Source organism: Phymastichus coffea, unplaced genomic scaffold, assembly GCF_024137745.1.
Source record: "Phymastichus coffea isolate CEN01 unplaced genomic scaffold, Cenicafe_Pcof_1.1 PCOF00045, whole genome shotgun sequence".
In the NCBI taxonomy this organism is placed as follows: domain Eukaryota; kingdom Metazoa; phylum Arthropoda; class Insecta; order Hymenoptera; family Eulophidae; genus Phymastichus; species Phymastichus coffea.
Genome location: NW_026706856.1, coordinates 978,545 through 996,233, shown reverse-complemented (window position 1 = coordinate 996,233; position 17,689 = coordinate 978,545). Strand labels below are relative to the sequence as shown.

Here is a 17,689-nt window from a genome sequence, read left to right as displayed (position 1 = left end):
TACAAATTTTTCAAAGTAATCAGACTCTTGTCCAATTACAATATACTAGTGAATGGTATCTTTTTCATGATAGTTTATTATTCTAGGTAATAGATTCCTACTGTTTTTAAACAAATTCCATATTTTTTATAAACTGACAGAACAGATTTTCCATGAATACTTTCATTCAATAACTGGAAACAGGCATGGAAAAAATGTATAAATCTTTATTTAAAATATGAATGTAATTTAACTCACAAGTTTTTACGTCCTACAGGCCAAGGTCCCCCGTCTTTAAAAAAAGTTATTTAAAATTATGGTTGCGAAAGATCAATATAAAAAATATTCTTTGATTTCGCAAAAATCTTGTATATATCTTGTGAAATGCTTATATCCAAACTCAGCTTTTCCCTCTAATAATACAACCTTTGGTACTTTCACGTAGAAATTGTAGAGAATAGACATCTGATAGATATTTTTTTGTATTTGTCAATAATTTGAAATAATATAAAATTTCTATAGCGCTATCAATTTTCTAGGTATCCCTATAGCAACTAAATACTGACGCTCCTAACGATTTTCATAATTTTTCGTTGATTTTTCCGCGAGATAGACAAAAGCTAGGAATACAAATTCTAATTATTCAATTTCTTGTGTTTGCCAACACTTCAATTCTATACGTAATGTGAAAATACTTTCTTTTTTATTCTTTTATTCAACAAAAATTATTTTACAATGGGAGAAAATTTGAGCAACTTTGTTGAGGTTTAGTGTAAGATTGAAGTTGTAGGAGATTTTACGTTGTATGAAGACATTTCAATTGGTTAAATGGAGTCATGTGTGAAAAGCTCCTACTCAAACTGTTATATTTCATTCTATAAGTTTTGCCTACACGGTTTCCAAGAACTTTTGAATGCTTCATTGTAGATTTTAAAGACTTTTTCTTGTGCAGCGGTTTGCATTGGTAGCTCTGCGCAACGAAAATAGTACTTTTTAAATTTATCCCGCTGTTATTATAAAAGTTATTGATATATTGAAGTAAAAAATTTAAGTAAAAAATGATAATCATGTTATTATATAATTTCTTATAGTCTTATTCAGTTTTCACTGAGTATATTTGTTTATTTATAAAAACTTATAACCACAAAAGCTATATGTAACTTCGTTTGACAAAAGTCTATTAGGAATTTTCAAATCATTATTACATTCTTTATCAACGTCTCAAGTATGTATATATCAAATGTAAGGTATACCAAATATTCGTTAAAAAAATTATATAAGAGATTTCATGATATGGCTTTGCGCCGCGGCGCCTATTCTTAACGATCTTACTGTTAATAACTCTAAAAAAACAACCGCTACCTATATTTTTTAATATATCAGTCGCTTTCGAATTGAATAAGCTTTATTTTGTGAAAATTTTGCGAAATTCTAGAGAAATTTTCTAAATTGTTTCTCAAACGTAAATAAAAAAATTCACTTCTTATGGATAATACATAGAAATCAATATTTTTTAAGTATTTAAATAAAAAATTATATACAAAGCTTCTATATTAAGGTTATAATTTTTTATAAATAAACAAATATAGTAATTGAATAAGACTATAAGAAACTAAATAATAATAAGGGTATCTTCAAATTTTTTTATTTCAATATATGGATAACTTTTATAATAATAGTGAAATGAATTTAAAAAATGGTCTTTTCTTTGCGCGGAGCCTCCACTGAAAAACACTGAGCAAGAGAACGTACTTAAAGAGCCTTTCAAAAATACTATTGAAATAAACGTATAAATAAAATTTTATATTTATTATAAATTTAAGTTTATGAAATTATTGAGTAATATACAAATATCATTATAATCTATTAACGATAAAAAGGCCTGATTTTTTTGTTGATTTTCGACACGACTTTTTCTGTAATTATAGGCCTTAGAAAAATTTTGCAAACACGTGTTTCGACGTGAAATTATGTCATATTATATTAAATTTTTTCCAAAAATTCTAAAAAATAAGACTATTTTTTTCTCTAAACTCAATAATTTCCAAAAAAAATATGTTATATTTTTTATGATCTCGGATTTGTCCACTATTTTGTTGGAAGAAGTGGTTACAAAATTCCACTAAAATTCCCTGAGATACTTTGATTGTCGAGATAACTCCTAATCATATTTATATCATGACTCCTCCACAGTAATATTGCTAAAAAAATCGCAATTTAGATTTTTTGCAAAAATTTTCACGTTTTTTTGTTAAATTATTATAACTTTTTTATTACGTAATAAATCATAATGTTGAGCTCAGATTCTGAAAGGGCATTAAATTTCACGTTGAAACACGTGTTTGCAAAATTTTTCGAAGGCCTATAACTACGGAAAATATAATGTCGAAAATCATCAAAAAAATCAGGTCTTTTGATCGTTAATGGGTTAAGTATCTTAATATTATGATTAAATGTAAATATTCGCCGTATAAAAAATGATGTATTATAACCTAGCCTCCAGTTCGATAAATATCGCTATGCCGTAAATAAGAAACGCATCTACGTTCGTACAGCTATACCCAGAGCTAGGAATGTGATTTCAAAATTAATCATGGTAGCATTCAATTCAGTAGATATCGCCGTGTCTTAAATGAGCAACACAAGTACAATCGTCCCATAGTTCGAAAACTATAAAGTAGTCGGATCGTATAAAATATTATATTGCTAATTTCAGAATTACCATTCTAATATTAAGAAACTGCGCTAATATTTAATTTAAATAAATGTATTACGATATGTCACGATAATATTACTGTAAAGCAGAATGATAAGTGAGTCATGCAGTACTTTACCTTACATGATCTATATTTTTTGACTTCTTTTAAAATATCTATGCTTTGATGAACCATCAATAGTTTTTTTAGCAATTTTCTGTTTATACTTTGTCTAAAACACCAAGTAGCAAGATATTTGAACTGCAAAATTACAGCATTGTTGTACTATTTGAGGATATGTAATGTAACATTTCAAAGTCCCAACTTTTAAAAATATAACTACTGGTTACTCATGTATCTCTTAAGGCCATAAATCGAATGTGTTTTCATTTTTGTCTTTTATTTTGACTATTTTTTTATTGTCATTATTAGACTTGTCTTCAATCTCGGTAAAATCTAAGATCTTCAATATATCCTTGCTTGAAAGAGATGTTGAAGCGATACCGTTACGTTGGTTGATCTAATTTTTCGTTTAATAAATATCACTATCAAAACGAAAGGTTTCTATATTTATAGATTTGTCGATAAGATTAAAATACCGAGAACATGCACCTATGTAGTAACAATACATACTTGATCACAAAACAGATGATCTCACACACACATACACACACACACACACACACACACACATACACACACACACACACACACATTGAATATAATAGTATAAACTTTGGTCAACCAAAAAAAAGTTTCATAATAAATTTAATACAAACCATAAATTACAATCGCGTTATTCAAGATACTACCTAATTTCTTAAAAGATTCTTTCTCACTTCTAAAGCTATTCATATGTAATACAAGTATTAAAAACATATACTTGCACTTCCTTTAGATGTCGAAACTAATGAGATAATAGCTCACGATAGCGGTAGCGTGCTTCATAGAGTTGATTAAAGAACTGATTGATGTGATTCAACCACGAAAAAAATGTAAGGAAACAATGGTGCGTCAGTACCCGAAAAATTACGGGATAGCACTGAAAAACTATCGGAAATCTTTACAATTTGTAAGAGATTTTGAAGAACATATAAATTATGATTCATTACCGTAAAATTTACGTGACACCTTAAGAATTACCATGATTTTCCACAAAAATTAATTGCACGATAATCACGTTTCGATTTTACATACTTATATTAATATAAGAATAATTTCTCGTTCTTTTTTATTGTAATCTTAATAAGACCTTAACCTTATTTTTTATAACACTCTGAAGACGACGAGAAAAAGAACTTCACCACTTCCGCGGGCCGAACGACACTTGGTCGAATGGCATTTACCTGAGCTACCTCGGGACAAATTTCGTCGTATTATAGTGCGGCAATATCTCTTAGCAAGAGTAGTTTACGGGAGTTAGAAAAAAGGCCAATTAGCGTTATAACAAACTTGTCACTATTCCCCGTATCCCTTCAATAGCAGCTTAAAAAAGGAAATAATTAATTATATTGTAACGTATCCCTTTCTTTAATGATGAATAGCGGTAAAGTCGCTTAAATTTCCTTCAATATATCAATATTTTGCGAAGCACTGCGATTTTCCAGACTGAATTACTCTCAATCTCCACAAAAAAAACAAACAAACTAAAACTAGATCAGTTAACCTCAATTATCGATTATCTCAACGTTTTGCTCTTGGATAACAAGCCAGAAAAGTCAAAGATTAGTGTACCAGTCAGGGCATAAAAAAGACTACATATATTCTTTCTTCCTCTCGCTCACACAAATGTAGCCAGAAGAAAAGAGCGGGCGACGAACGTTAAAAGTCGAATGGCAGTTGTGCACACAAGGCGCTCGACTGTGAATAAGTTGCGAGGCTTGCGCCCCGTTCCCGGAAAAGTTCAATTTTTCCAAGTACATACTTGGTACAATTTCACGGGTATCGCGTGCCAAGAATTCAACTTAACAACAATCATTATACGAGCTGAGTGAAGAACAGTCCTGCAGAGTCGAGTCTGAATAATAATTGCAAAATATTGCCATTGATTTTATGAATTTCATTATTAATTAAAAGAAGATATTGGATTTATTTATCCCAACGTTGCAGCAGCAATAATTTAATTACGATGAATGCAATACTATACTATTAGCATGGAAGAATTGTAGAAAAGATCTTGATGAAATACGCATTTCGAGGTCTTCTCTATACAAATCAAAAGAGTTATAAAAGAAACGATATACTATTTCACGTTTAGGAGTTAATTGAATCGAGAAAGTTATGAAATAAATCCTCATATAAAAAAAGGATTTTTATGATATTCTTTCATAAACTGTCTCCAAGGATCTGAAGTTCTACCATTGCTTTACGAGTCGTGATTACGGAGACACCGTGCTAGTGGCGTGAACTCGCCAACAAAGAGTGAGAGAGGGAGAGAGAGAGAGAGATGACGACACCGAGAAGCTCCATTGCCACTTCGAAGAAGCAGCGGCTGCCACTTGCACTTTAATACCTGCCCATCCGTTCTCTCTGAGCCTCCGCATCGTCGTCTCAACGGCCTTCGCCCGCACCCCCAAGTCGTTTTCCTCAGCTCAGAAGATTGAATTAAACTTTTACACCACGTTGAAAATCTCCTTAATTTCGAGACCGTATTTCCTCAAGAATTGGACGATTAATCTTTTATTCCAAGCCATTACCGCATGAAGTATACCAAATCGTGGATTAAAACTGACATTGGTAATTGAGACTATGGTCATCGATGTAGATAGTTTTTTTTTATTTGCTCAAAGAATTATATGAATTTAGACAGGTAACCAATAACATTTGTAATTTTTATCTGGTCCTTCAATGCTTAATGACTACAAATATTTTTCAATTTAATTGCTTGATAAATATGTTCAGCAAGTATTAGAGCATTTAGTTTAGAATAATATTTTAAAAAGATTTTTGTAAATATCGATTTGTGCAGTAGCAATCTTTCATTTAACGCAGAAAAAATAAATATGGAAAAACTCAAGCCTACTTAATTTGAAATGAAAATTAAAACAAATTGAATACTATAGAGTTAGAAAATAGGAAGTAGAACGGAAGAAAAAAATAAAAAATTGAAATCGCGAAAGCGTTTAAACATCTGTGAAATCGAAGAGGGCAACTTAAGGAAAAAGGGTAAGCGAGTAAAAAAATCTATAGAGGAAGGAGGTGAGCTCGAGAGAAAAAATATTCAAAAAAATAAAAGATCAAGTCCGCGTGCAACTTCATTAAGTCAGTAATAGTTAAGCTAGCTTTTAATAAGACTGAAGTAAAATGGTACTCAGACTATTCAAATCACAGAATTTTACAGATATTTTAATCGTTACATTCCATCTACCAAGTACCAATATTAAAGTGACAAAACTGATAATATTTACATGCTTCTTTCGAGGTTAAATTAATTAATTACCTTTAGTATAATTCAGATGTGAGAGTCGAGTTTGAGGTACAAAACGAACTTTACATGACCATTGGTAAACTCATATCATAAATCGTTTACCTAAAGTTTTACAACCTTTCTGAAGTTCTGAATAGCATTCTAGAGAATAGTATTTTAATATAAATTTTACTTACTGCAAACTATTGAATTCTAATTATTGGTCTACAAGCTCTGTACTCAATGTAATATAATATAACAAATACTTGATTTTAGTTTAATAAAAAATGTTTACTTTAGTATTGCTCAAAACATTAGTACCGTTACTGTCGAATTCAATCGTTGAATATAATAAAAAATATAGTGAATGAAAAGATTCGATCAATTAAATAGAAGTAAGTTGTCGAGTTAGTGTAACAAAAGGATACCTTCAACAAGACGACTGAAATAGCTAAATATAGAATTGAAAACCATATCTAAATCTCTAAAAATCTCTCACCTGAAAACGCTCTATTCTTTTCGATTCAGTATATAACCGTTATTTAAGTAGATGACTTTTTTTAAGTAATTTCATTGTAGGTATTAATTTATTAACCCGGCCAAATTCAAGCAGTATTAATTGTATGAGCAATAAAGTTGTAATTCATAAACACTTAGAAGGTAGTTTAGTTATGGAAGTAGCGTAATGGTAGCCGCTTATCGCGAGCACGTGTAGGTGTAGACACATATATCGCGCACTCCCTATATGTAAGTACACAAGTACCGTCGCGTATTGAGCCAATAGGTAGTTCCTGGCTTCAACGAATTTGGTCGTACTCTCTATGTGTGTACATGTGTATGTGCGTGTCTGCATATTCTGGACCGGTGCTTTTCGATCGACTCTCGCAGTTGCCTAACGATGCTTTCTCGTGTATGCAAACACGTCATTGGGCGACCGCGACAATCTATTTACTGTCTTCCATCGTCCAGGCAACGTTTGACCGCGCATTAGAGCTGTGATTACTTGGAGATTTAGCGAGAGAGAGAGAGGCTAAGAGGACCGAGGGAGGACGTGCGCGTGCCTTTATAAACCCTCTAGTGTACTCTACGCGTACGTGATTAGAAATGTCGATAGTAATGGGCGCATTGCAGATGCGAAACCGAAGCAAACCAAAACAAGGCGTAGCTCGCTTTCTCCTTTCCTTCTCTGTATATATCTCTCATTCTGAGATATTCATTCACGTTGCATCGTGATTCTGTTTTTCTGAGAATTTAATTCTAGAGTAATGAATATCTGTAGTTTTCAATGTATAGCAATAATATTAAACAGCAATTTAATAAGAAATTACGTACCCAATCTCGGAAAATATTAATAAGTCCATAGCCCGTGAGAATTAACAACTGAAGAGAAGCTAAGGTACACGATTAGAAATTCGTGAAAAAGAACTGTGTCTAGGTACGTAATTTATTGTCAATTTTCGGATATTCTTTCCAGCTTTTAAACATATACATCATTTGCATTTGTTTTCGAAACAAAGCACCGAAAATTTCAATGTAATGTATGAGCACGTGCGTGTTTTCAATAGTTTTTTCCGGATTTGAACACGGTTAACAGTCATTTGAGGGATGTTTAATACTTTTTCCCCTTCAGAATTGTAAGCAAAAGTCTATGACCCGTTTAATCTTGAGGTATAAACATGATTGGAATAGTTTTTATCCTTATATAAGAGCTATTACTGTATCATACCGTAATAAAAGGTAGGTAAAGTAGGGTCCAGCATTTTCCCACTTAAAATGTGTACGAAGGTCAAGAAGAATTAGATCATAGGATTATTTGATCCTTTAAATATTAAGAAATATAAATAAGATAGAAATGTTCCAAACGCCTTAGAAATGATAGTTATTTATTAAAAAATTTCTAGAAATATTGGAAACAACATTCACACACACAAACACACACACACGCGCGCGCGCGCATATGCGTATGTGAAAAAGTTGGCAACAGAAACTCACCAACAACAGTAAGATACACCGGGTGACCAATTGGCGGGGTCGTAGATATCTGACACTCGTAGATTCCACTGTCCTTACGTTGAGGGTATCTTATTCTAAGGGTCCATTCCTCGCTGTGCGGTGCGTGAAGTGCCTCAAAGCGCTGATCGCTCGTATACGTATACCGGCCGACAGTTAGTAAATGAATGTCACGATGTCTCACCCATGATACCTAGAAACAACAAAGAAGCTCATTTTTCCGAGTGTCGATATATTTACTTCTTTTTTTGAAGAAGTATGGTGATTGAGCGTCGGATAGAGTTACTCTTATGGTAGCTCTTTATTAAAGATCAGCTGCTATTTCGTAACCTCACTAAGTATCTGATAATAATGAGATATCTTCTAGAAAACTACTTTCCTTTATCAATACCTGCCACTGTGCCGATATAATTGTCATTTATATTCATCTTGATGTCAGGGAAGTACTGTCATTATATTTTTCAGGAATAATTGAAACTACAGAATATTATTTATATAATTAGCAATCTTTTATTCAATTACTCGAATTTGTATGAATATCATAATATAAGAATACAATAAAACATTTTTATTGATATTTTACTATTGCATGCCGATAGTGGCTTCGTTATAACAATATACGTATATTTCAACTAAGTTATTTATATTAATTATGCTTTCAATGATTTAGTATTAATTTGATCAATATAATTTGTAATTTGCTGTTTATCATTTAGTGAATCTAAATAGAAAATGTTTATGTTAGTTTAGCGAGTTTAAAAAAAGCATATAAAATGCATGATATATAGTAATATAGAATCAACTTCATAATATTCAAGTAAATTGTAATATAAAACCAGTCAAATGTAAAAAATATTCTCGATAATTAGACTATTACTGATCTCTATCACTGATTATCACTTAAAATTAAAAACATAATTTACTATTTAATTCAAAACAATTAAATTTTTTGTAAACTTTGGGATAAGCATTAGCGTGTACAATTAAAAACGAAAAATGGAATTTTCTAAGAAAAGTAACAATAACTTTATATTTAAATCTTTCTGTTTTTCAAATTATTTTTCATTCGAATAAAATCATCAATAACAACTTTCATTTTTTTCTTTACGAATCATTTGAATTTTTTAAACACGAGTTTTTAAATTGGTTCTCAGACTACTTTTATAGCTATTAGTATGTCCTTTAAATTTAAAAAACGTTTAAAATTTATTTCTTTTACAGCGTTAAAAAATTGCAAGTAAAGATGATCGTTAAAATGTATCACCCTCTAATAATGCTTATTTTCTTGAATGAAATTTTGTTTTTAAGTTTTAATAGTGTACGTTATTATATACATATGCTTTGAAATAAGCTGTTATTTGCAGATTTCTTAATTATATTTTTATACGCTTATGAACTAACAACTACACTTAACAATAACTGTTAAAACATCCAATATTACTTTTAAAATTACTGTATTTCAGCACTTATTATTTGAAATGGCTAAAAAATGATTTGTCTGAATAATTATGAACAACACATGTACTGTGATATACACATATCATCATCTCCTTTGTTTGGTTTAGATATAAAGTAAAGTTTTCTCAAGTACCTTTTTTTAAACCCTTTTTTTATAAAAGCAAAACCGCATGACGAACTAAAATATCACTAGCATTATGGATTTTGATAAGAGAAAAAATAAAAAAAATTTTATTATCTAAACGAATATAGTACACGATACACATTGTTACAATTAATACACGTTTAAAATGTAATTGATTACAGTTTTGATTTACATTTGTGTTGATTCAGTTTTATTATATATTAAATTCAAATTATTAATTCGGTCGGTAGGGCGACGGACTCGAACCCGGTAGGCCCGGGTTCGATTCCCAGTTCCTGCTGATTGATACAAGCACCACTGAAAAAAGTTTCATGTGCTTTGTTCTCAAACACATTGCAAGCCTCCGTCGCTGATTAGCACTGATGGAGCATAAATAAAGCGACGTTAAATAAAAAAAAAATCAAATTATTAATATAAGTATATTATTAATGTAAATTTTTGTTACTACTTTTATTACGAATAATAAACATTGATTTTAAATTAAAATTTTTTTAACGGAATAAACGAATTACTATTTAATTCGTGATAGGTAAACAAAAAAATCTACGTAAATATCACATCCACTGCTTTTTGAAATGACTTTTTAATCGTAATCATGGCTTGAAAAAGCATCGATTTGTAACAAGTTGAGTTAATTATTCTATTGGTGAAGATCTAGAAGTTTAAATCAATTGCAATAATGATACAAATGATATAAGCCTACCTAAAGATTAATGTTTCGTGGGCTTAAGGTTTTCCTGAATAAAGTTTTTTTCAACTGTTTAGATGTATTCTTCGTAAATATTAAACAAAAATTGAGTTTTACTGAAACGTTTTGATTGGTTTGTTAAAACTTTGAAAAGTGGAAATAGATACAAGCATTTTGAAATAGTTCTGTAACTAGAATTAACAATATAATAAACTTTGAAATGATCGATAATTTCTACAAAAATAGTTAATCAATAAATGCAATATCAAATAAAAATAGTAAATATTTGTTATGTGTAAAGACGAGTATTGACATTTGCTAAAATTATAGCTTGCAAATCTCTTTATAATCCAACTAATTTTCGAAATGCCAAAAAAAATTATCATTTGAAAATTATCATTCGAACTGCTCATAAAGTGTTGGATAGTCAATCGTAGGAAAGCGTAGAGAGAACAAACTCACGTAAAAACGCGAAAGCGCTCTTTGAATTCTTTCAAATTGCTGGAAGCGAAAGAGAGACCATTAAATCTGTAGCAGGACTATCAATGTGCCCGTGATGATGAGTCGGTAGCCGCGCCCAAAAAAGGAATAGTCACCCAGCACTCTTGTACTTGCCGCGGCTATCATCGAGCTCACGCCCCGTCGCTCACACGATTGAGCTATAAAACTTTACGCGAGCGCCTTTCTCTTTTACCTCGTTCTCTCTCTCTCTCTCTTTCTCTCTCTCTCTCTCTTCTACCTTTGCCTCTTTCTTTCTCTCTCACCCTCTCTGTATCTTATCCCAAGTTTACGAGCAAGTCGTGGATCTATCGTAGTCGGATTACTCTTCGCGTGCACGCCGTCTCACAGGTATTACGCCGACATACATGCAAGCTTTTTCTTTCATGTGTAGATCTCTTCTACTTTAGAAACGTACGCCTTTTTAAGTTAGATTTCGAAAGAAGTTTTAAATTACATTCTGCGCTACATTTTTACGAAAAAATCTGTTTGGTGACAGTTATTAAATCATGATCAGAACATGTTACTATCAAAGCATTGTGCGTGTATGTACGTGTAACTTTAGACTATATATTACGTTTGCATTGATTGAAGTAAAGTTTATAAACGAAATAACGAAATTACAGTGTTATATGTGCATTATAAAAAGGGCAATGCCACTTTTATAAATTTTTTCATGTTTATCTTGAAAATATTGACGTTTCTAATTCTATCTATTTCAAATCTTATCATACAATAAGCTTTATGATATACGTACTACAAGACTTACGGTTAGTCGGTAGTTTATCCATAACTTAAATTAAGTCCGTTTTACTTCGTGAGGTAGGTAGATGCGATGCAAAAATGAATTACTGAGAGATAGGCATTGCATAAGAGTATCGATGTAAGCTACGCAATACCATAAATTTTTTATCGAGAAGCTGTTATGCTTTGTTAACATTTTCTGATTTTTTTCTGTTACTCTAGCATTTGGATTAAGGGACATCCGAGCAAAGCAGAGTACCTATAAAAGTTTATTAGCGACAACATCGTTCGGACACATCCAATTAAATTCTGATGACAGATGCTAATTCTTCTTGGAAAATCCTATCTAAATATGTTTTATCCGAAACTTTTTTATGTCAAAAACTCATTCTCAGAGCTCTCAATCGTAAGAATACAGCTTTTGGATTAAAAAAAAGCAGGCTAAAGTAGGGTACCTACGAAAATTGGCAATAACTTCCTTCAGACGCATGCAAACCAAATTCTGACGTAAAATTCTTGTTCCTCTTAAAAAATCTATTGATTTAAAAAAATTTTAAATCGTTTTAGAGCTATAACTCTCTCTGATTGCATACGCTAACACTAACTTACAGATAAGTATATCTCGTAGTTTGATGATGTGATTATTCCCCAGCCATAGTTCAAAACCAAACTTAAAACCACAGCCAATATACATTAATTAATGTATCTAACTCACTTGAAACGAGCTTGAAATAATATTCATGAAAAGGGGTTTACCCCGCTTTGTCCAAAAGTGAGATTTGCAATGTTTTGATATAGTTTTGATATTGAGTAGAGTTCATAGAAATGAAAATCTAATAAGTGTTTTAATAAGCTGGAAAGACGTACTAATAATGGTGTTATTCTGATTTTCTGATTGAATACTTTTCCATTTTTCAACCTTTCAGACTAATAAAAATATGATCAGCTACGTGAAAAATGTAGTTCTAGCTGATTAATAAATCGCTTTATGGCATAAAATCTCGAAAATACTTGAGACAACATTTTGCGCGCGAAGAGTAGCCGCTTCATTAAACTCACCTTAAGTGGTTGTAAAATCAAGTGCCGCGGATAATCGGAAGGCCATTAAATCCATTTCATTCACGGACGGTACGATGGGTGGCGCGAGGAAGGCATTAGTAGAGGACAACCATAGGCGACTGTAGGCGTAAACGCGCTGATATGGAAATGAGCGGAAACACTTCATACAGGCCACTGGCCGAGGAAAGAAATTTCGTATACGAGATGAGTCTTGCACAGAGAGAGAATGGCCTGGGCTCTCTGTCTCCCTACTCGTCTAAGGATACCAACCTCTCTCCTACTCTTGCGCAATTGGCCGCGCCACGCCCGTGGTCTCGGTAAAATGTTAAATTGGCCACAAAGATTTGCCTTTAGTTAGTTTTTCTTTCTTTATTGCCGTCTTTATGGATTTCATTTGCATTTTAATTATGAAACTTGCGTATTATTGTTTACTTGGATTTAGGCAGCATTATTTAGGTTTTAGTTAACGTTTAAATATATATTTCGAATAACACGACACCAGCCAATAAATTTGCCTCTTATCCCCCCGCTCGTCCCTTCATTAATTTCAAAAGCTAGTTGCTAGACAAATATAGGTCTTTCTTTTTCATCCCAGCCACTGTAGCCTATTTTGAAGTTTTGTACATAATACGTAATTGCATTTTCACTATACCTTTGTATTATGCCAGGAGATTGGAATGCTTGTTGCAAATGAGTGTGAGTTTCCGTCAACATTCTATTTTGCGTGACTAACTTAAGTTACTTTGGGGTGTTCAATAAAGTTAAACTAATTAACAAGATTATAATTATCACTATTAATAGACCCTCAAAATGGAATTGTTAATAAAATACAGGAAAAATCAGACAGTACACTAGATCTAAAATTAGTTAACACATTAGTTAATCTAAATTTAGTTAACTAAGATGAAAATGTCGTTTAACATTACACGATAAATTTAATATACTTGATTTTACTTGTAATCTTTGTATTTATTGGCTTATTTATTCGTTTGTTCATTGCTACTCTTACTTCAATGGAGTTGAAGTAAATTTTGAATACTATTGCATGACTGTACTCTCACAGAAATTCTTAACTTATTTAAGTGCCGAGAGGTTCAACATTTTTCCACCTTACCACGAAATCAAGTTACGAGTTCTGGGCCGTACCTTACTCGTAAAATGTGATCACAGTGTATTAAACGGAAATGTCACCGTTAGTGCGCATGCTAATACGCGCAGCAAGATTAAAAAATTTTCCACGGTAGATTGAACAGAGTTCACTACTTTGCAGCTCAGCACAAAGACCTTTGTATATTATTAAAGCTTTTATTCATCAGCCTTAGTTTTTCTACCTTTAGTACTTCTGACAAAGTGTAGACAAAGTGCAACACCGAGCTTTATATTTTTTCATTGAGTTTAGGTTGGGTTATGTATCAACGCCTGCTTCTTAGAATAAATCTAATTACATCAAGCTCTGATCCTTTTGTATTCATGAAAAAGTTATGATTTTTATTTTCGGCTGGTTTCTTTTATATGATCATTCTTTCAAAATTGACTAATTCTAAAACAGTTTAATACAAAAAAAATCAAAGTAACTTTAATTTTTTTTCTTCAATATCTTTAAAAATTATATGAGTAAACGAAATTATCTGTGAGATTCTCGTGAAGTACTATTACGAGCGCTACTTTCATCATGATCAGAAGGTGTAGTCAGGTCAAATCGATCTGTAGTTGAGAGAACTACATCTCTGATAGATCATTGAGAAAAAGACGCATAATATAACAATACTTTGGCTGGATTCGATTTTATCAATCATGTTCTATAAAGTTACATAAGATAAATATAATATCTATGAATATACGTAATATGCAAATAAAATTGCTTATTTGTTAGCATAAATCTCTAATATATCAAATGTCTTTGAACTATGAAACAGGCTAGTTATTTTATATATCTTAAGATTTATATATCAGCAATAAATTCATTTTATGAATTTATTACTTTTATTGTATTATTGCTTATTGTGTGTGTATATATATATATATATATATATATATATATAACATATAATATAACCTTTTATGTTCTTAAAACAATTTATATATATATATATATATATATTGTTTTAAGAACATAAAAGGTTATATTTTTAAATTATCAGTACAAATCAATAATTTTCTAACTGTCTAACTGTCTGTCATATTGAAATGAATATTAAAATTTGGTTAGAAGAAAGAGAAACTAAATAAATTAAAATTTATTTTTTATTTTTGTACATTGTAAATTGAAAGGTATGCCAACATTGGAAACTAATTATTAGATTATGAAACCCGTTAAAATTGAAGAATGTTCACCGGTGTTTTCAACAAAGCAAAAAAATAGAACCGTAACCATTAGAATTGAGTATATAAGATTTAGTATTACATAATAGTTTACTTTGAACGGTCGAGCTAAATATAGAAAAAGAAATCGACTATAAGCCTCAATGCTAAGAATCCATGAAACTTTCAACTAAAGGTAAGATGTACGATCGAGTGAGGAAATAGTTATACAGTGATAAGTAAACATTGAATTTATTTATTGGACCAAAGGAAAAAAAAACTAAGATGACATAAAAAACTCGAGTCGTGAGTGAGGAAAAAGCCATTTAAGTGCGATGCTTACAAAAAGATACACGCTTACAACTAAATATATCATTATAAACAAACGAATATTACGCCCCTAATTACAGAGGGGAGCGCAAACTCGATTAGCCTGGTCCTTCGCTGGCTACAAATGGACGAGCGCCGACTCGCTTAGCCTGGTCCTTTGCGTCAAGGTAATCGAATGGGCATTTACTCACCGGATACCGCTAACCTCGCAACGCCGCTTGCGCACTCTGCGGAAAAAGAAAGGCGTCTCCTAGAGTAACGCAATTCCAACCGCCTGATCGTCATACACCTCGAGCGAAATTGCCAGGTTCTTCACTTATTTCCACAACCTGCAGCTCTTGGCTTTGGATTTGGGGGACGAATCAGGAACATGGAAACGGATGCAATGCGCAAATGCACCGTTGCACGTTGATGATTAAAGATACGTATTAGATTTTCCCCAGGACAAGCGCGCAATAAAAGACACGTGTTGGGGTTCCCCAAAACGGATGTTTTAGGTAGATAGGCGTTTCGTTAATACCGGATCGTTAATACCATAGTTAGAGACCTTGTAAATATAGCTAGACAAATTGAAAATACAGCTTTGCAAAGGCGAATAAGTGAGTAAACTGTAAGAAATCATTCACATGAGATAGGTTTAAGAACTCGAGTTTTTGCTCGTGTGCCAATACTCAATAATGTACATAGGCGAAATCGATTGTAATACGCAAGAGATCACATAAACTAGACAATACGTAAACATAAACTCAATAGATGAATTGCGGATTTGTCTATTCAGCAATGATAATCGGACTCGAATTTGGCATCGTAGAGGTCATAGGAATGACAGAGCGTGTGTTGTTCCAGTGAGAGCATATCAAGGTGGATCAGTAATGGTCTGGGGTGGAATTTCCATTCATCATCATACGGGATTAGTAGTTCTGTTACCGCTGAGTGTGACAACAGTACGCTATATAAACGATGTCCTTAGACCGCAAGTCATACTTCTACGTCGCCGTATTTTGTATTAATACGGTCCAAATTTGGTATAAATGCATGACAATGCATGACCTCACACTACTGCTGTAATGTAAACATTTTGGAGAAGCATCAAAATCTTAGGTCTTAGCTATTCTCCACAGAGTCCAAATTTGAATCTAGTCGAACACGCGTGGGAAATGATGGGATGGAAATAAAGAAACTTGCTAAGACAACCGATCACATTACAGGATCTATCTGAAACTCTTATGCATATATGGAATGATATTCAACAAGTAGAAATAAGCGTCTGTATTTCAATGTAGAATCGATTGCGTGACATTATTCAACAAAGTAGAGGCAACGTGTGATTAAAAAACACACATTTACCAATATTTGCAAGACTGCATGCACATTTACAGACACATATTCTAACATGAGTGTCAGAAGGGGTTGGAAATTATAAAATACTACAAAATTTACGAAATGTAGTGTCCTTATCTCTAATACTATTATACTAAAATACATACGTAAATACATACACACATAATTATAAGAAAAGGTGAACTGTCAACCAACTATTTTATAATAATTATCGGGTAAAACTAAAATCATCGGTAAGAATAAGCCCCGTATAGTTTATATTCAAATACTCTTTTTAACCCCTACAAAAGTATTATTTCAAAAGCATTTTAAAACATTGTAAAATTGGTTAAAAACACCATACCTAGGAATTTTTTTTTTAATAAAAGTAAAGAGTTTTACTTTAAAATACCATTTTTAGAATTGTTCAAAAAAATTACCCACGCACAAGCGTATTGCATAATTTTGCAAATTTTTATTTCTAAAACATGATCTTAAATTTCAAGATCACGTAACTTAGGATTATATTTAATCGAAAAATGGTTAAATAGATCTTAAATTAAAAACTTCAAGCTTTAATTAAAAAAATATATCGTCTCTCTGCGATATTTTGAAGCTGAATAATAGTCGACGATAAATTTTCTATGCTATACTTTTTTTGAATAGTGTATAATAACTTAGTAAATTTCATCAATCATAGATTTAAATAATCTTTTAAATGATTTTTCAGATATATTTTGTGTTTACGTGGAAAAATGGGTGCAAATTCTATTCTTATTCATCAATGAATATCGATGGATGTGGTGTATTTTAAATAGTATGCATGTATTGCATGTTATTTATGCATGTATTTTATTCGAATCTCAAAATTGTCATGTAAAAAGTTCAAATAATGTTATGGATAACAGAAAAAACAGTAAAGAGCTCGCAAAACGCGCTTTATGACATTAGTGCTATAAAAAAATCAATGTACATTATTTCGGTAGTTAAGCTTCATTTTTACAGGCTACTTTATTATATCACTGTAAATACGACGGAAGGAGAAAATTTTTAAT

General features: G+C 31.7%; 1 protein-coding gene across 2 annotated transcripts in view; it reads right to left on the bottom strand.

Moving 5' to 3' along the window:
* The window catches only part of LOC131664816 (zwei Ig domain protein zig-8-like), a 77,933-nt gene that overhangs the window by 41,896 nt on the left and 18,348 nt on the right, over nucleotides 1–17,689 (bottom strand). For both annotated transcript variants that reach the window (XM_058936208.1, XM_058936209.1), the window contains exon 4: nucleotides 8,074–8,284. In XM_058936208.1, coding sequence (XP_058792191.1) covers nucleotides 8,074–8,284 — 211 coding nt within the window. The remainder of the gene's footprint in view (nucleotides 1–8,073; nucleotides 8,285–17,689) is intronic.